Source organism: Mus pahari, chromosome 2 (assembly GCF_900095145.1).
Source record: "Mus pahari chromosome 2, PAHARI_EIJ_v1.1, whole genome shotgun sequence".
Classification (NCBI taxonomy): Eukaryota; Metazoa; Chordata; class Mammalia; order Rodentia; family Muridae; genus Mus; species Mus pahari.
Genome location: NC_034591.1, coordinates 72,782,501 through 72,802,961, shown reverse-complemented (window position 1 = coordinate 72,802,961; position 20,461 = coordinate 72,782,501). Strand labels below are relative to the sequence as shown.

At 45.0% G+C, this 20,461-nt stretch overlaps 1 protein-coding gene across 1 annotated transcript in view; it reads right to left on the bottom strand.

The window, feature by feature from the left end:
- Chn2 (chimerin 2) overlaps nucleotides 1-20,461 on the bottom strand; it is a 262,148-nt gene that overhangs the window by 86,833 nt on the left and 154,854 nt on the right. Inside the window, exon 3 of the mRNA XM_021191644.2 lies at nucleotides 19,880-19,935. Within this exon, the coding sequence (XP_021047303.1) occupies nucleotides 19,880-19,935 (56 nt within the window). The remainder of the gene's footprint in view (nucleotides 1-19,879; nucleotides 19,936-20,461) is intronic.

Genomic DNA, 20,461 nt, shown 5'->3' with positions numbered 1-20,461 from the left:
AACATGTGGGGAACACAAGGAGAAATCTAACGTAGACTGCCAAAGAGGGAAATCAATACAGTGTCTTAAAGTCTCCCTGATAAGGTCTTGCCCAGAGGAGACTTCAATCAAAGTGAGGGACAAACTCTTTATGTGTGAAATCATTAGAACATAGAACCAGGTACACCAAGTCACAAAGGACAGTGTGGCCATGGAATGGAGCCAGGGAAGAGGCCCCAAATGTCGCCAGAGAAGCATGGTGAAATTATTAGTTCACCTTTATCTGAATTCAGATTTGGGTAGGCATCCCAGTTTTCTTTCTTTTCTCTTTATTTGGGAGTTTTACACAGGAGGAGAGGAAAGATGGATGCAAGAGAGAGGAAGGCAAGGGTGGACTGGGCCCCAGGACTGAGCTCTTCCGATCACAACCAGATCTGAGGTTTTTCCTTTATCCTCTCTGTAGCTCTTATAAAATACAAGAGCTAATTTGTATCCGTAATTGTTTGTGATAAAGAGAGAAAATGGCTGGGGTTAAAGGGTTAAAAACCATCGTTTTTTTTCTTTTTCTAGATTTTTTTTTTGTTGGCAGAAGTCTCAGTAAGAACCTACACTCTAGCAAGCCTTCAACAAGCCTAGCGCTTACTTGTTAGTTATAGGACTCAGGCTGGATGAGAGTGGGTCCTTGGATGTAGACAAAACACGATCAGCTTGGTATCAAGGCTCAGAGGGATAGGGTAGTAGAACCCAATAAGCTTTCTCCCCAGACACAGCTCCACTATCCATGAGATTCAGATTCAGTCTCTCTCTCTCTCTCTCTCTCTCTCTCTCTCTCTGTATGTGTGTATATGTATGTGTGTGTATGTGTGTGTGTGTATGTATGTATGTATGTGTATGTGTGTGTATTATGTATGTGTACTTATAATACATATGCATGTCATGTGTGTATGTGCATGGGTGCACATAGAGGCCAGGCCGAGGGGAGGACACTGGGTGTCCTCTATCATTCTCTGTCTTATCCTTTGAGAGTGAGACTCTCACTGAATCTGGAGGGTTTTATTTTCTTTTATTTTCTTGTTGAAAGGGAACCCTCCCCTAGCAGTCACATCTTCCCTTTCTCTGGTTTTATTCTCAGAACCTCTCCACGTCTGGCCCAGGGTAGAGACACCATGCATCTGTGTCTCATACAACCCTACACAAGGAGTTATGTAGTGAGAGCCTACTCCATTCACATGGCAAAAAGGATCAATTTGCCGCTGAAGCATCCAAAAGATCAAATTTCCAAGTGTTGCTAAAATCCTCCTAAATAACCACTGAACACTGTAACAAGAAACTTTGTATAATGCAAAACATTGTAGGATTAATTTTCTAATTGTTTAACACTCAAAAGAGTAATTTATTTGTATGCCTCTATGCAGCGAAACAAAGACTGGGGATGTCATTACCCTTCTCCACTGGACACGAACCATAATAAAAATAAGCAATGGAATATGCTTGGGAAAGATATGAATGTTACCCACTAACTGGAACAGACTTGGCGGTGGCCTCGGGTGTGCCTGAGCTTACCAAACACCAACCACAATTCCTCAGGGGGAGGCAAGGGGACTGCGCTCTATGCTTAAAGTCAGGCAATCAGGAAAACACTGAGCTGTGGAGGAAGCCTCCTTCCACAGGCTAGCACCCCCATACACACACATACGCACACACATGCTCAAAGCATCCCAGAAAAGAGCGTCACCAGAGCCTTGCCCTCACCATGTAGTATGGCTATACCTCACAGTGGAGTCACAAACATCTTAGCATTTTGGAAGGCACCAGCCATCTGAGCTTTGCACAGTAGGTGGTCAGCTGAGGAAAGATGATGGCTAAATGGTTAGTAAGCCCCTGTGCCAGGCAGGCAGTGTTTGGAGAGCAAAGAGCTCTGTGCTCAGTCGGAGTGTGCAGAGAGGTGGGGACTATGGATGTAGGCCTTTCCTCACTGAGAACCCAGCTCCTGCAGGGCTCTAGGGAGGGTATTAAACTTCTTGCCTTCTCATTTTCTTCAATCTTTAATAATATGGGTGCTCTCAAGCGTGCTATTTTAATAGGACGGCTTCAGAGATCAGATGAGGCATGGCCTATAAGAACGGTGAGACTTGGAACATTGGTCTTCCATTACTGAGTGCTACAATGTATGCTATATTTTGTGTGCATTATCTCATTAAGACCTCTATAATAAGCCGGGCGTGGTGGCGCACGCCTTTAATTCCAGCACTTGGGAGGCAGAGGCAGGCAGATTTCTGAGTTCGAGGCCAGCCTGGTCTACAAAGTAAGTTCCAGGACAGCCAGGGCTACACAGAGAAACCCTGTCTCAAAAAAACAAAACAAAACAAACAAACAAAGACCTCTATAACAGAAGGAGGGTAAGTGAGACTCAGGGTGAGTACCACTGGGCATGTCGCCCTTGGCCCCAGGGCTTCTCTGCTGTTCCAGCAAAGGCTGAACAATCTTAAGGCTTTGGTTGACCCTGAACATTCTTCACATTAGCTAATTTGCTTATCTGGAGGCCTTCGGGTTTCTCTTTGATGTTGATGAACACCTTAAAACCTCTTCCCAGTGCCTTGAATTCTATCAGAGAGTTACCCAGTCGATAAACTTGCCCCGGCGCCGGGATATTCTGAGTCTCGAATTCTTTTCTTGTGATTTAGAATTAAATTTCTTCCCAAACTACCAGGTTTATTCTGCTAATTTTAAGGAAGACTTTTGAGCAGTTTGTAAGGCCTGGGAGAGCATTCTGGTGACAGCTGCACTGTGAGAGACAGGAGGTATAATCCTTAAATGAGTTTCTTTATAGTCAGATTATCGCTGCTTAGATAAACACACATTCTTTTATAGTCAATACAAAGACATTTAAAGAACATCATTGAGTCTTCTGTAAACAAGGTTTCCAATTATTGGGAAAAAACAAAGCTTGTATAATCCCTCAGCAGCTGGTATATGTTAAGTTTATACTTAACAGAAATAATTTGAAAAACCTAATTTAGGAGCCTTTCGCATGAGGCAACCAGACTGCTGAGTTCTCGGAGATACAGATCAAATGTGGGAGGAAAGGCCTTTGATGGGAGATTTGGACTGGTCAGACTGGAGTGATTTCACCCACAAAAATTAAGGATGGTTAATTCCTTTCTAATTAGAAACTAAAGATCTCTGCTGAAAAGGAAATCAAATAAAAGCCCAGGAATTTTCATTCTTATAATTCAAAGTGTACGGTATAGAGGGAAAACTGAGCACATCCAAGCCCCCCATGTCTTTCTAGAACCCAAAGCCCTCTTTCCCCCCACCCCACCCCCGGGCATAACGTTAAGCTTTTCTGAACCTGTGCGTGAGCCCTGAGAGATGACCCCGCTCCTTCCTTGACCAGAATGTGTTACAACAATGCACTGTCCACAGGCTGAAGAAATGGCACAGTGGCTAAGGGCAATGTTGTTCTTGCAGGGGACCTGGGTTTGTTTCACACCCTCCCCCCACCTTCCCCCCCCCCTCCCCACACACACACTGTGGATTACAGCTCTAGTTCTAGGGGATCTGACGCCCCCTTTGACCTCCAGGGGCACTACACATATGCAGTGCACATACACACATGAAATAAAGAGAGATCTCATAAAACGGAAAAAATCTATCCAGACTTGCTGTGGCTTTGCTTGCTCTGTGAGCACACAGTAGGGCAGGGTAGGGACATCGTGGGAACACTCTGTCGTGAGCAGATGCACAGATGTGCCAAAGCAGCTCCATCACTTTGGTTTGCTTTCTACCCTTAATGTCTCTTCTTAGATTTTCCTAGGAATTTGACTTAAAAGTTAGTTATATCAAAAAATAAAAGACTTTTTCCTAGACTAGCAGGTCCCAGCTGTGAAGAGATGACCCCTTCCACCCCACGAATCCCCAGGCACACTCAGCAAAGGTACAAACGGTGTCGACTATTCTGACGCTGTGGGTGTGGGTGGACAATGGCTTCGGGTCTGTAGTCAGGAATGTTGCTGAACAGGCGGCAACCTGTCATATCTAAGAGGCCAGTCGTGAAAACGCCGGCTTGAGAATCAAAGAACTTTACACTTTTGACTATTTTTCAAGAACGTTACTGATAAACCAAAATTCAAATAAGCAACAAATGCTTTGAATGCTTATTGTAGAATAGAATTAAAGGAAGGAAACAGGAAATATTTATTTTTTTTATAATACTGGTCTAAAAGTATGTTTAAGAATAAGACAATATTTATGAAATGCCAACAACAGATCAAAGTAGCAGAGGGGAACATGAACTAGATCAGTGCTAATCAGGGAACCTACCCCCTGATTGGAAGAAATATAAATGCTGTCAAGTATAAGAACAAAATGAGCAAAACACTGCATGAAAATGTTAAGTAGTTGGGGGGCGGATTAGACACACTATGTGCATACGTGAGCCACTGCAGAAGTTCCCAGCCGTTGTGGGATTGACTCCTTTGCAATTTTGCCCTAGATGGTGTGCTGGAACAGCCCCTAGCAGTCAGTGCCCAAGCACAGAAGACATCCTGGGTAGGAGCCTGAAGCATTGTTTAAATAATTGTCTGGGATGGATCTCCATATTCTTTAGATAAGCCACCGTAGAACACGCATCATAATGGGAAGAGTATGTGATGCCCAGATTTCTTATGGGCACACCTGAAAAGCAACAAAAGAGCAGTCACACCCTGACATGCACATGCACTGGATCCTCCCTTGCATGCTGGGCCTGTGCTTCTGATTCTGATCTTTTCTTTAGGCCTACCGACCCTGACCCAGAGCATCCCTATGGGCAGGGCCAGAGGAAGCAGAGGAGACATACTGCACAGGCTCCTTCTATGCAGATGCTTTCATTTGCCAACAAGTAGCCCACAGAGGCTATCATGCCCACTGCATATGAGCAGAGGAAGGCTTGTAAGTCTATATTCCCTGAAGGCCATGAAAAAGCATGAGGTTGACACACAGACCAGGATCTGGTGGATGCTGATAGTCTACGTGGGGAAGAAGGGGAATTTCCGGAGCACAGAAGAAAATGCAACCTCGGAAAACACTGGTTCTGCTGGAATCAAAGGTTTGACCGGCACATCATTAAAAATCTCAAACACTATCCATTCCAGCACCCTGTTAGAGTGGATGGTATAGAAAATCTGCTCACAGGACAAACTTTGGGTCAAAGGATTTTTTGCAGATGGGCTGATGTTTAGCTAGTCCTAGAGATGCCTCCTCTCCCCCTATTTCTGTTCCTAGCACTCTCCTGAGCACCCCTCTCCCCACACCTGATCCCCATTCCCATTCTTCTTCTCACTTCCTCTCCTGCCCAGTTCCCTCTCTTCATCCACCTTTGATGTGTACTTTATTTCCCCTCTGAGTGAGATTCAAGCATCCTCCCTCAAACCCTCCTTGTTACTTAGCTTCTATGGATCTGTGAATTGTAGCACAGTTATCTTGTACTTCATGGCTTATATCCACTTATAAGTGAGTACATACACTATGTGTCTCTCTGGGTCTGGGTTACCTCACAAAGGATATTTTCTAGTTCCATTCATTTGCTTGCAAATTTCTATCTTTGTTTTTTAATACCTGAGTAGTATTCCATTGTGTAGATGTACCACATTTTCTTTATCCACTCTTTAGAGCATACAGGGTTTGGACCTAGGCCTCCTACACATCTGTAGCAGATGTGCAGCTTGGTCTTCATGTGGGTTCCATATCAACTGAAGTGGAGGTGGTCTCTGACTCTGTTGCCTGCCATTGGATCTCCTCCCTAGCTGGACTGTCTGATCTGGACTCAGTGGGAGAGGATATGCTTAGTCCTCCTGTGAATTGATGTCCGAGGGCAGGACATCTGAGAAGAATGGGAAGGATTTGAGAGGATGGGGGAGAATTTGAGAGGGTAGGACTTGGGGGGGGGGCCTCTAACCAGGATATGAAGTGAATAAATAAATTAATAAATGAATTAATGACAAAAAAAGAAAATCTGTTCGTCACACCTGGTGTCTCAGCATCTCTGTGGATGACTTTACCCAAAGCTCCTGGGCACTGTCATTAACAAGTGCACCCTCTTCCCTCTGGTGAAACGTTTCTCTTAGTGGCCGTTGCTGGTGTGTCCACCATCATGAATCTAGTCTCCAGGTCCACAAAAATAGTCTTTTCACTGATCCTGTCTGAACTTTCCTCGTTCCCAGATCTGTTTTATACTGAATAGACAAAACAGGATTCATCTCATTGCTGAACGCTCCAAACCCTTCTCAGTTTCCTCATTGCTGTGGGAAGGGGAAATTCACACAACTTAGTGGGATCTTCTCGAGTCTCCCTACCTTGCAAGCACTGTACTGAGTGGGGCAACCTCCAACCACAGAGACAAAAGCCCTGTTCTTTCTCATCTGTGGCTCCTAGCTCTGAATCTTTAGATTCTTGTATCTAACCTGGAATAATTGCTGAAGCCAAATAATACGAGGAGATCATGGTGCAGAGGGTGGGGTGGGATTGTTGGTGAGAAGCTCTAGGGAGGAGGATAATAGGTACTGTGGTGGGGGAGGGGGTAGTACAGGGTGAGAGGTAAGGAAAGATAAATAACACTAAGGATGTCTGGAAAGTCATGGGAAAACATTATTTTATAAGCTTCCTTAAAAATACAAAATATACTGTGTGTGTGTGTGTGTGTGTGTGTGTGTGTGTCTGTCTGTCTGTCTCTCTCTCTCTCTGTGTGTGTGTGTGTGTGTGTTTTAAATGGAGTCACCCTGCATGTATTTCCCTCCTTCTGATACTTCTTACAACTAGGTGACATATTTAAAACAAAAACAAAACAAACAAAACAAAACAAAAGCCTTGTAAAGGGAAATCAAAGTCCAGGATTTACTCACGGATGGAAACTTTATCTTAATAATCTAACCTTAAATCTTTTTTTTTTTTCTTTTTTCTTTTCCCCTCAAATTATGCTGTTTTGCTCGATCGGTCTTCAGCGCAATCAAGAACTCAGATTCCTCTCTGGAGAACACGGATTGATCATTAAAAGCAGCCTCGGCCCCTTGATTACGTGTTCTTTCTCAAACTAAAGAAGCCTTGTTCTCTTAACCTCCAGTCCTTAGCTCATCTTCCTTATCCCCTCTGACTGTCTTTAAGTTCTCCATATTTCTCCTAAGCCCAAGGAGCTTGAGCTGTCCAACAGAATCGAATAAAAGGGAATACAACGGTGCTGCTAACTTGTGTGTGTGTGGGTGGGTGGGGGGGGGGATTAGGGAGCAAGTCCACAAACATACTGGTTTAAGTCCTCTCTTCTTTTAGTGAATTCCTTCCTTCAAAGCTTAATCCATGCCCAGAGAAAGAGAAAGGACTAGGGGAGCTTAGCAGGCAGTTGGAATGAAAGATTTGTCTGGTGTTCGTTTCTTTTGCACAATCTAGTGTGGAGGATATTTAGAGAAGTCCCTGTAACCCCTACCCAGTGACATTTAAATTCTGAGGATAAACTCAATGTGTTCCTATTATGTTCTATAAACACATTTGTGACTTATATTTAAAAACCAGCTCTCTCTTTCTCTGTCTCTATCTGTCCCTTTCTGTGTTTGTTTCTGATTCTGTCTCTGTCTCTCTGTGTCTCTGTCTCTCCTCCCTCCCTCTCTATCTCCTTCCCCCCACCCTCTGTGTGTGTGTGTGTGTGTGTGTGTGTGTGTGTGTGTGTGTGCATCCTGTGAAGATCAAGTCTGTTCCTTGGGGATGATATTGTTGTCTGAGCGCCATGGTCCCGGACTTCTTCATGCCTGCAGCATGCTGTTACATATGTCCATCCACCAGACTAGGGGGCCGTATGCCTTTGCATCTTTCCTATAGTGCAGGAAGCTGCAGCTCAAAGTGGTTACCAGTTGGCTCTCACAGCTCAGTAGAGCTAAGACTGAAGCCCAGCCCTGACTTCAGGTCTCACTCCCATTTCTCTATGTCACAATGATTTCAATACAATCTAGAAGCTTGTAAGTTGTTTTTAAAAAGTGCCCAATACTCTGCTTCCACAGTAGACACGCCCCCAAGAACTCCACATCAGAGAGATAAAGAAGATAATGAGAGATCTTGATGAATGCTCGTCCTTCTGGTCATTCTGAGCTGCACAGCTCCGATTCCTGAGCATGGCCTATGGGTTTCCACCACCACCATACACAGAGCCTGTCTCCCACCTGTCAGGGCCCAGTACCCCAGGGAACAGCTGTGCTTCTCAGCCTTCTCTGCTTGCTTTTGTGTGGAAATCTCCACAGATCTGGGCTGGATACGTGAAAGGCTGGAAGGTGTCCACAGCAGGCATGCCCACACCCCACTGACGTTCCATAGCATTTTACAGGATATTGGTTTGTTCATCCTTTATCACCTGCCAATCCAACTTTTAAAATGCTGTTTTTCAACATGGAGGGCTTAGCCACCTCTTTCCAAATATTTAAATGCAAACCGTTAGTCAATGGCCATTAGACTTCTGATAGGAGGTGACACCCACTTTCTTCCTGAAATTAAATCCAGTAGAGTTTCCATGCCCAGGAAGTGTTACAAATGGCAACTCCACGTCACCCCTAGCAGCGTGGGTCACTTACTTCTACGAGCAGGCTGCCATCTACAGGTGAGGGAGACGGTCACTGAGTGCCTGCCTCTTGCTGCGTCTTGGACTTTCTTGCCAACGAGCATGTGCTACACATGAAGGGCTGGCTGTTCCTTCAAATGGCTGGGAGTGGCTTCCTTCCTCAGCTCCAGGCCCCACTTCCCTTCTGCCTTCACAGTGAATGGGAGAGGGCAAGAATGCATGGCAGTATTTTCCATGTGTGACAACTGCCAGGCCTGCCGCTAATCTAACCACGTGACAGACATCAGCTCACTTCAAAGTTATTGCTGGTGCACAATTACTGGCCAGCAAAGCTCTCCTGAAATGGTTGGACTGGACAGAGTCTGGGCTTTGATGACCATATGGTCTCTGTCTCAAGGATTCAGTTCACTCGGAAATGAATGACCATTTCTATATTCTGATAAAACTTATTACAAAACCTTTCAGTGGGTTATTATATGCAAATCCCTCAGCTAGGATTACAAAGGTGGGGGGGTCCCATTAACAAACATCTTACACTATCTTGAGTATAAGACATAAAACCTTCCATACTTCCCAAACCTTTTTATTTGGTGGTGGAACAAGTTTTTGTTTGTTTGTTTGTTTGTTTTGTTTTGTTTTTCTTTTTTAAAATTTATTTATTTATTTATGTTATACATATGAGTGCACCACCATTGCTTTCTTCAGACATACCAGAAGAGGGCACCAGACCCCACCACAGATGGTTGTGAGCCACCATGTAGTTGCTGGGAACTGAACTTAGGACCTCTGGAAGAGCAGTCGGTGCTCTTAACTGCTGAGCCATCTCCCCAGCCTGGCCAAGTTCTATCTGTGTGCAGGCATCTCCATTTGCTGCATTGAGTGGAAGTTGGTTTTAATTTTCAAGCAAGATACATTGAGTCAACCTATAGCTCTATTATCTAAGGCAGAAAGTGGCTGGATTATATATGAAAGCAGCAGAGGTGACAGAATCACAAACGAGTCTTGCATGTATCCTTAGACGGGGAAGTACTGGAGATACAGCATTCAGCCTGCTCGTGAGAAGCCATGGAACCTCGAGGGCCACCACTGAGCAAACGGATATTCAGGGAGTGTAGTTAAATACTTGGTAGAAATAGCCAGGGAGACACTGGAACAATCCATCACACAATCGATGTGTAATTACCTAACAGGACACAAGGTGCTGGATGCAAACCAATGTGCCTTTGTCAGGCTTTTCCTAGGTTATTTAATTTCCTTCCACAGGAGATAGGGAGACGGCAGTGGTCGTGAGAATAAGGAGGAAGGAAGAGATACCATCACTAAAGTGAAACTTGCTGTTCTGTCCAACAACAAGACCTGGAGATACAGTGTATTTCGGGCTGATGACAAGCAAGGCTGCGATTACAGCCAGAGATACTGCTTACCAATGGCTCAGTCAACATCGTGGAGACAGCAGAGAAGCAGGAACCAAGGTGAGGGTACATACAGATCTGGGAGCATAAGCTATAGACTGGCTTTTATTAGCCAAACAGTACTGTAAATCCCAGATTAGGAGGTGATCATCAAGCACTAAGTGGAGGAGCTCAGATCTTGGGGGTGAAAATGTTAGCTACAGCATTCATGGCACAGTAATAATGAAGTTATTATTGTTATTAAGGCAGAGGTTTTCTTAAAGCAGAAAGAAATGTAGCAAGGATGTCTCATGCACAGTCACTGATAAAGAAAATAAATGAACTATCCCAAAAAGGGTGGGGCTCATAACAGGATACTTGAAATATGAATAAACATGAGTATGAATCACTAGTGTGAACTCGAGTAATTCTGCTAACTTGTGATACAAAACAGCCTTAGCGAGTGTAATGCCAGAGCAGGTGGGGGTGGGAGACTGGGCTGAGTCAGGCACCGTCCACAGACCAGATCAGTACAAAGATTCCTATTTGATCTCTGTCACATGAGAGAGTGTGGCAAAGAACCTAGCAAAGAAGAAAGGCAAGATACTTTTAAAGGACGGAAATAACACCTAGGAGGAAGGACGCAGCGGAGACAGAGAGTGCCGTAGGACGCTTGGATGTTTACTTACAAAGCCATGAGAAGAACAGCACGGAGAAGGCCCATCGGTGTCAGGAGGCAAAGTGGCCCCATTTCTGGGTCCTTAGGATATAGGGAGCAGGCACAACAGAGAGCGAACAAAGCAAGAGCAGTCCTGAGAGCACTGGCTCTCACACCTGAGGCAGGTGGATGGCCTCCATCTTCAGCTTCTTATTCAGCAGGTCCAGGTTGGGACAGACAGCGTGCATCTCTGGTGGGTTCCCAGGTGATGCCCTCCGCAGCCTGGGAATTGCACTTTGAGAGACACTGTGTTAGAGGCTCTGTCCCGCACGTTTAGGTGGGACTGTGGTCTGACCTCTCTCCTGTGCTGTCTGTTGCCATGGGAGTCCTGCAGGAAGCAGGATAAGGAAGCTGTTTGGCCAAGGCTCAGGGCACAGGAAGTACTTTTCCACGGCACTAGAAGACTGACCATAAACCAAATTTAGGTGACCTTGAATATTTAGGTGACATTAAAGTTGGGACTGACTAAATTAGCATCATCAACATTTTTCCGAGGGAAAGTGGAGTCAGGACTTGAAAACGGTTTTCAAGCATTAAAGACATTTCGTCAGCAAGGACATAGTCCCCTAGGAGACATGGCTCATCGGGGCAAAGTGCAATTTGCCTTAGTCAGCATCCTTTCTCTGTTACAGTTTAACCAGGGAATCAAGAATCTGGAGCCATGGCCTTAAACCACAGCAGTTCTGTGTTCTCACTGCTCCTGCCACTTCTCAGGAGCCCTCTCCAACCTCCGAGCCATAGCACAGGCTAAAGAAAAAGCTGTCCTGTCTCTGCCTCTGTCTCTGTCTCTGTCTCTGTCTCTGTCTCTCTCTGTCTCTGTCTCTCTCTCTCTGTGTGTGTGTGTGTGTGTGTGTGTGTGTGTGTGTGCGTGCCTGTGTGTATGTGTGTGCCTCTGTGTGTGTCGCGAGTGTGATACATTTGACTTCCGTTTGGGTATTTTATCCACGTATGTGGTAACTATCCTACTACCTCCCTAAAGGCATTAATCCAGTCACCAGGCCGGGTCATACTCAGTTTCTGCTCAAAGGCCCCACTTCTCAGCACTGTTGTATAGTTGGGGGCCAGGAATTCAAACCATAGAAGTAGCGTAAAGAACAGAGGTTTTGCACTGTGTCTTAGTGTATCACTCTTGCCTTGCCTCACAGACAGGGGGTGCAAATGATCCGCGCTGTTTCAGGCTAGGGAAGGGTGGCAGGACACATGGGGCGGTATATCATGGTGTCAGTTATTCTTTCGTTTTCTGGAATAGTGAAATGCACTTACTAGTGTGATTGTGTAATAGCGGAATACACATATCCCAGCTAGATATTAAGACAGAAACCACACGTGACGTTAAAGAATCTTCTAGAAACTTGGCCTATTATCAACTGCCCTGTGAACGCCCCTTCATTCTCCTCAGCCCCCTTTCACTAGGGCCCAAGTGTGTGTGCACTACTGTTCTGCTCTCTGCTGGCTCCCTACCATCCTGCTTCTTCCTCTGTGTCCCTTGGCTCTGAGCTTCAAGACTATGCAGCAGTTGGGTTTCCAGAACTCAGGCCTACCCTCTGTGAGCTCTCCTCAGAATGGCTGTGTATTTCCAGATGCATCTATGGGTCTGTATTACCTTAGAAGAAGTTCCAAGTATTCCAAAGACAGTAAATGCTTGTTTACAGAGGAGGGGTATGCATTCGGAGAAATCAAAGTATCTTTTACTCTCTCTCCCCCCTCGATCTCCTTCTCTCTCTCTCCCTCCCTTGCACCCACTATCTCTGAGATAGGGAGGGTCTTAGTATGAACCCCCACTAGCCTAGAACTCACAGAGATCTGCCTGCCTCTTCCCCTCTGAGCAATGGGATTTAAAGGTATGTCTAGCCACGCCTGGTCAGTCAGTCCAGTCCCTGCCTAGGATGCGTGGAGCCCTCAACTTGATGCCCAACAATGCACATACTGAGCATGGTGGCATCTGTATGTAACCCCACAATTCAGGAGGAGGATGGAGAACAAATGGTGGATGTTCAAGTTACCCTCAGCTGCATGGTGAGTTCTAGCAGGAACAGTGCCACAAAAGCAAAGGAAAGAGACAAAGAAGGGAACACGTATTACGACTTCTATCTTTAAGTAAAGAAAAGCTCCCACGTCAATTCTTCCACCATACTATAGTCCATCTAAGACCAGAGTAAGTCTAAGGAAGGAGAAGATAAGGTGAAGAAAGAAGGCTGGCTGTGCTGCTGAATAAGATGAAAGGCGGGGAGAAGAACTGATGGGAAAAGCCCTTTATTCTTGGTTGTGTCAATCTAAGTGGAAGAAAGAGACCAGCGCAGAAAGCCCAGGATGAAAGGGATGGAAATGCTTCTGCCAGAGAAGCATTTGCCTTCTGATCACTATACATGAGGCCAATTAAAGAGCATCGAGATTGATTTTTGTTCCTGGCTTGTCGAATCAATCGCATGATGTTCAAGCTGTCCCAGCTCTGGGGATCATACATCGGCAGAGTGGAGCAGCCTCCCAGAAGGCACTTTGTTTTAAAACATTTTTTTTTCCCAATGATTAATATAGAAAGCAGGAGAATGATGGGATGACAGAAAGTCACTTCGAGTTACAGAAGTCTGTGATGTTAAATGGATTGAGTTCATGGTGAAAGATGTGGACAATCCTGATGACTTGTGTGCATGTCCCAGGAAAGCTGGAGACCAGATCAGGGCCTACAGCCTATGGCTGAGAAGTTGAGGAGCTAAAACCTTAAAATGCCTGATGAAAAACAATGCTTCTGTAGGCTTCAAAGGATAGCTTTACAAATAAAAGCAGAAACGATGAAACAGTCTATCCAGGAACACCAGAACCCAGAGGAAATGCCCCCAAGAGGGAAGGGACAGGGACGTGAAGTGATGTTTAAAAAGCATCTGATTCCCTAGCAGGTGCAACAGCGCAGCTGGGTGTGACAGCAACTGAAGAAGCCCGTGTCCCATCCCACCTCTGACATCAAAACAAAGGCGGGCTCTGGTCTTGAGCACTGGGAGCAGCAGCTCTACAACTGACATCTGCACTGAAAGAACAGACTTCCAAGGAGATTGTTACATGGCGAGGGAGCAGGAAATGGAGCTGTATAGAATGGAGAATGGTTTGAAATGATAGCCTGTCATTTTATTTCCCTTTTGGAACTGCCTTTTGTAATCCTTGATTCTCCAGGAAGCCCCAAGTGGACAAAGGAGGCGAGTCATTTACGTCACAAAAGCGGTCCGTCCTTTAGGGGATGCTAGTGGAATTTGACTTAAATTAGTCATGCACAAAATCTTGACATGTTGTACTTTTGAAAAAGGCTAAAAAGAAACTTGGACCATGCCAGGATACACTGTCAGTTGGGTTTAAGTAAGCGTCTTAATTGCCAAAAGTCCAATTACCGCCCTGATAACAGCACCGTGTAAACCCGGTATGTGCTTAGCAAGCCTCTGATGGTTCTGAATCCCTCCCACCACCCATCTCTGGCCTCCTTGCACGACTTTGCTCCATGTTTGCTGATTACCCACTGTTGTTTGGTGGCACTCAGTGCCAGGGATGACCTTAAATGATGGCATCTCTGGGGTATCCATTCTTCTGGAGAAAAGACCCATAAGTGACAATTAATAATTTAGGACAGCATATTAGGAGACATATTAAACAGGTTAGTCCCCTCTTATCTGTGCTTTTTTCCTATGGGCTTCAGTCAATCGTGGTCTGAAAATGTTAAATGGAAAATTCCAGAAGTAAACAATTCAGAAGTTTAAAATAACACATTCCAGTATAGTTTTAAAATTGCTTCTTTATTATGACTTTTTTACTCTTTTATTGTACCTAACTTAGATGCTAAACCTTATTGTAGCTAAGTAGACTATACGTCAGGGTTAGCATGCATCACTCTCTTGGGAATCTGCCAGATTTCTGGAAATGTATCCTTTGTGGACAAGAAGGAGTGACTTTACTAGAGACTAAACAAACAGGGTGACAGTACAGGGACTATCTGACAGCTGGGGGTGGGGTGTTTATGCACATTGGGTTCAGGGAGGGCCTGGGACTCAGTGACACTGGATCTGAAACTCAGACAGGCAAAGGTGTGGGACCTGTTGGAGAATTATCTGGAAGTAAGGTTGGCAACTTCTAAGAATGGAAGAGAGCAGGGTGAGGGTGGGGAGCGGCAAGCCAGAATTTCCAGACCTATGCACACTGAATGAAGCAGACCTGGTCTTTTCTGAAAGCGAGCTGTTCACCAGCCTAGGTGCCATCCACCTGCAGAAGCCAAGAGATAGGCGGGTAGAGGTGCTGAGAGCCCAAAGGAGAGGTCTCGGTTAAAGAGACAGGCTCTGGAGAAAACGTTCTGCACAGTTCCTGGTAGACTCCCCAAACGTACATTTGGTAATTAGTAAATGTGGCGTGGTGGCACACGCCTTTAATCTCAGCACTCAGGAGGCAGAGGCAGGCGGATTTCTGAGTTCGAGGCCAGCCTGGTCTACAAAGTGAGTTCCAGGACAGCCAGGGCTACACAGAGAAAGCCTATCTCGAAAAACAAACAAACAAACAAACAAACAAAGTAGTGACAGATTGATAATTCATGGAAAGGGCAAGTGAGGCTTTTGTTTTCTGGAAGAAGTTTTGAATCTGGAGGCAAGGAATGTTCTGGAAACGCCTGTAGAAAGCTAGGTGCGTGGTGGCTCACTAAGAATTAATTTATAAGGATGAATCTTGAGAGAGCTACGGACCATTCTTTCCATGGCTGACTCTTCCTGGCATAGTTGGCACCATTGTTCAACTGCTGGTACCTTCTGTTTCTCATCCTCAGGATGGTTTTCTGTCATCCCAGTGGTTTGACTCCAGACCTGAGCATCTTGCTCCGTTCATTATCACCGATGCTCTTCTCGCCCAGTCAGGAATTGCTGTCATTACCTTGACTGTCCCCAGTGACTGTCTCCCAACCTGCTCTCCATAGGTGAACCGGCTCTTGCACATTAACTGAACACCTGCTATGTATACATCAGGCACCAATGCTTGTCCCTTTTGTAGCAACCCTGCCAAGTGCATCTCCATCCTTGCATCTCCATCCTTGGATTTGTCTTCTGTCATTCTTAAAGGCTGAGTGAGGGCCTGGCGCTAAGACAGAAGGCTAGAGATCGGCAGAGCGAGCGTGAAGTCAGAACTCCACGTGACTGCAGCTGCGCTCCCCCATTCCTGCGGTGGCTAGCTCTCTAGATCTTGCCTGTAGAGTCAGCCTGCACCTCCTCTCACCTAGCAGTTCAGCGAAACTCATCAGGCAGGTGGTACTGTGGCTTGCAATTGGTTATTAAGCCAGGCTGACCTGAGACACAGCCTGGAGTCACAGGGTCTCCTATCTCTGTCTCTCTGCACTTCATGTTGGATTCATGTGGGTGGGTGTTGATCTACAGAGCCTGGGGCTCCCATTCTGAGAGATGCATAGCCTGAGAAGGGGTAAACAATTACAGAGAGAACAGAGACCATAAGGATGTAGAGCCATCCAGGCAGGGACCAGGGCAGAGGAGCTAGGAGGCGATGTGCTGAGGATGAAGGAGAAGAGAGCAGAGCTGTGTATAGAGTTGAACCAGAAAAAGAAATGTGCACCAGAAGTCATTATTCATTGTTCAAACAAACAAACAAACAAAAATCTCATGAGCTAGTAAATGTGTTACAAGAGCCCCACTCTCTGGCAATACACTCCACTGAGAAGACATTTTGTCTTCGTTGAGTAGGCTTCCCCAAGGGGACAGGTGCATCACTCAGCAAAATGATGTTTGACTAAACAGTGTCTTTAGTAGGAGCATCTAAAAGGAAGTGTGGCCCCCACTGCCAAGAGGCCAGGTGCTGAGAAGCCCAGCAATCTGGACAGGAAACAGTCATAGTTATCACAACATTGGAAGACAAAGTGAACCAAAGCTGGGCCTACTGTTACCTTTAAGAACTGCACCTGTGGGCTGGAGAGATAGCTCAGCGTTTAAGAGCACTGATTGCTCTTCCAGAGGTCCTGAGTTCAATTCCCAGCAACATCATGGTGGCTCACAGACATCTGTAATGAGATCTGATTCCTTCTTCTGGTGTGTATGAAGACAGTGACACGGTACTCATAAAAATAAATAAATCTTAAAAAAAAAAAGAAAAGAACCGCACCTGTTTTCCCCAGCAAACTTGACCCTTCATCATCTGATGCCTGCCTGTGGTTGGCCACAGGCAGCCTGCTGAGGAACTGGAGCTAATGGACACTCACTCTATACTAGGTTTCATGGCTGTCATGGAAAAATGAAACTTCTGAGGACCAGCTACCTGTGGGTCAAACATCAGCTAGCAATCATCTATTTGAGCCAAATTAGGAGAGAGAGAGAGAGAGAGAGAGAGAGAGAGAGAGAGAGAGAGAGAGAGAGAGAGATGAAAAACATGATTTAAAACACAGGAAGGGCTTAAGAGCATACATGTACTGTATGCTTGGATGTAGCTGATGGTGAGGACTGTAAGGCAGGTCCTCAATACCCTGGACGTCTGAAGAGCATCACTGGAAATCTAGGAAGAGTTTTTGTGATATGCGCATCTACCTATTGCCTTTACTTAAAGGAAAGTTGTCATGGTTGTCAGGTGTCAGGAGATTCATTCATTCATGCTCTCTCTCTCTCTCTCTCTCTCTCTCTCTCTCACATACTTATCTCATCATTTTCTCATTTAATAAGATATTTAAAATGCCAATAGCCGAGTTCTTTGCCATAGTTCACACACCTGGACTGTAAGTGCTCCATGCACATCTACTGACAGTGATAATGACATTTACGGTCCCCTGTGGTTTCCAGCAATGGTGCTGATGTTCATCTTTGCTAATGAGCTTCAGTTATTACCTCCAGGGCAGTTCTTACTCATATTTAAATTCTTAGTTGTGTTCCAAATTTTATTTTGATTAGTTGTGTTCCAAATTTTATTTTGATTTTGTATATGGGTACATGCAATGTGTGTACATATGTAGACATGTATGTATGGTCCAGAGGGCAATTTCAGTACTGTTATTTAAGATCCATCTACCTTTTGTCCCGAGACAAGGTATCTCAATGGCTAGGTTGGCTGGCTGGTTGGGAAGCACCAGGGATTTGCCCATTTCTGTCTCCCCAGTGCCTGGCTCCTTTTAGGTGTGTCCTGAGGTCTGAACTCAGGTCTGCACACATACAAGGCAGACACTACCAACTGAGCCACTGTCCAAATCTGTTCTAATTATATTCTTCCTCTCATCTCAAAGCTGCACCCCTACATATAAACCCTTGCTGAAGAAACACTATAAGCAAAGAAGCAGTGGTCAAGTTTCAGTAGCCTATGTCATACATAATTCTTACTTCACTTAAAGCAAATGAACTTTCCTCTCGTGTACGTGTCACCAACTATCCCAAGGATGACACACAGAGGACCAGGTGAGACCATCAGACTGCCAAGGAAAGTAGAACTCATCTCAGGCTGTTTTCATAATCAGATCTTTCCTCCTCTCTAGTGACATTCCTGAGATGAGAAAGTCTATTCTGTCTATTAGAATCAAGATTATCTGATGAATTTTAGTCCCTTTCCACAGAAGTAAAATTGTAAATGGAAACGGGCTAACGAGAGAGAAGGTGAGAGAGTGTGAGAGAGATAAGGTAGCTGCGGTTAGCAGCATGCACGTACTTAAGTCTTTGAAACGGGTTCGAAACCACCCAAATCATTGATGTTCCTGACGAGTTTGAGTCTCATGAGTGCTGGCATGGGAGGCTCCTCCCCTCGCCAGGGCCCACAGAGAGCTTTAGACAACCGCTGCTGCTCTGTACTCAACTCAAACAATATCAAAGAAACTCAGACCCATGGGCCTTTGGTTTGGAGGGTCGTAGGTGGGCTATTTACAAACTGGTCAGGATGAAAACAGGAAACGACACTTTGATCTCGCTCTTCAAAGCTCACTGGCACCCCAGGTCAGGAGTAAACCTACTCATTAAGGGGTCGGGGGAGAGTTCTAGAAGCTTCTGTGAGTGTACTGGGATGTTTATGAGGGAATACATTCTGAATGCTATTTCCAGGGTCAAAACATAGTTACTTTGGACATAAGGCTTTATTAACATTAAAATGTCAAGTAAATATGACGAAACCACAATGAGTTGCTAAGTATGGATACTGGAAATGCCCAGGAGTTTTGTGTGATTTCTGGAAACATCTCATAGCTGAGCATGTTAAAAAGAGCCAAAGCATGATGGTTTACACCTAGTCATATGTCACAGATGGAGAGGGCAGAAGCCCTAGCAGGAAGACCTAGCTTTTGCTTTGCTAAATGGGCCATGGCCACCAAATTGCCTTCTAAATAACTGTGTACGCCCAAGGATTACTGCTGCTGCTATCTCTGGCTAGAGAAGCGCTTTTTTTTTTTTTTAAGGGGGAGGAGCATTAAGTACAGGGGCTCCTAATTGGTCAGATTGCTAAACAGAAGTGATTGGTTGAATGGCAAGCCATAAACAGGACACCCCTATAAGTCCCTCCAAAGCTCAGGTAACAATGCTGGCTGAAGAGAGGGTGGAAACAATGAGAAAGTAGGATTCCTGGCCTCAGAGCATCTTTGATGGCCTGCACAAGACCTCAAGATCTACATAATATCAGACATGTCAATCTTCTGTCACAGAGGGAGAAGGCGCTCACGGGGCCCCACCCATCTCTGAGGACTCATGGGTAGCTAATGAGACATCTTGTTTGGTAGTGTGTTGTAGCTTTCTGTAAGGTGAGCAGCCCTGATGAAACTTCCTGGGATACACCCACACATGAGGGGTGGGGCGAGCTGCAAATAGGAAGGAGATTAGTGGGATGGGGGCAAGAGGGGTTATGGGAGTGAACAGATTACAAACGTATAAAGTGTCGCAGTGAAACCTGTAACTGAATTTAATTAGCATATGCTAATAAAGAATCGTGAAAACAGTTGGAACCACTGTGACACAAAACAAGGATATAACATGCTTTGTGGCATTTACAAAGAGTTATGCTTGCCTCTGCATTTGTTTAGAAATCTGAGACATTTGATTCTCAGATTGTAAAACCAGGTACTGAGATAACATGTGGTCTCAGTATATAGTTATGAAGATATTCAATTTGGTGACACTGTGCCAAACGTTAATAGAAATTGCCCCCCAGGAAACCTGAAGTCCCTCCAGCGTCAGCCCACTGAGCTGCCAATTCATCACACTTAACAAGGTGTACTGGAGAAAGCTGAGTACGGACCTCCCGGGGACAAATGATCCTCTTGGGACGAGGTGCCTCTTGCTGCAGCTGATACACTGCCAAAAGAAAAAAAGATGATTATAATTAGGAAACCGCACTGCCTAAGCAACACATCTTCACATATTCTCAGCCAGGTTCAGCCTCAGGACCGCAGATTTAAAAAAAAAAAAAAAAAAAAAACAACCACAGAGCACAGACACATTCTTCAGACTGGGTGAAGTCAGAAGTCAGCTCATTTATATGGAAATTAGTCACTGAATGCAAACCAGCAAAATTGATTTTTTTTTTCCTCTCTTATAAAGCCAATTTAGCTTCATAATTGTTGCTGGTGATGTTCATTCTATGGCTTTCTTGGGAGACTAGATACAGATAAAATGCTTTTGATTATTTTGGAGATGAATTTCTGCTTGTGAGTACCTGAGTGTAAGATGGTATAACAGGATCCCTCCATTCAAATGCTGATGGCTACTGACATAGCTCGGGAAGAGCCCGCAACAGACAAGGCCACTTTATTCTTTGAGTGAAGAAAATAGCAAGCCTCTGTCTTCTTTCTGTCTCTCTGTGTCTCTTTGTCTCTCTGTC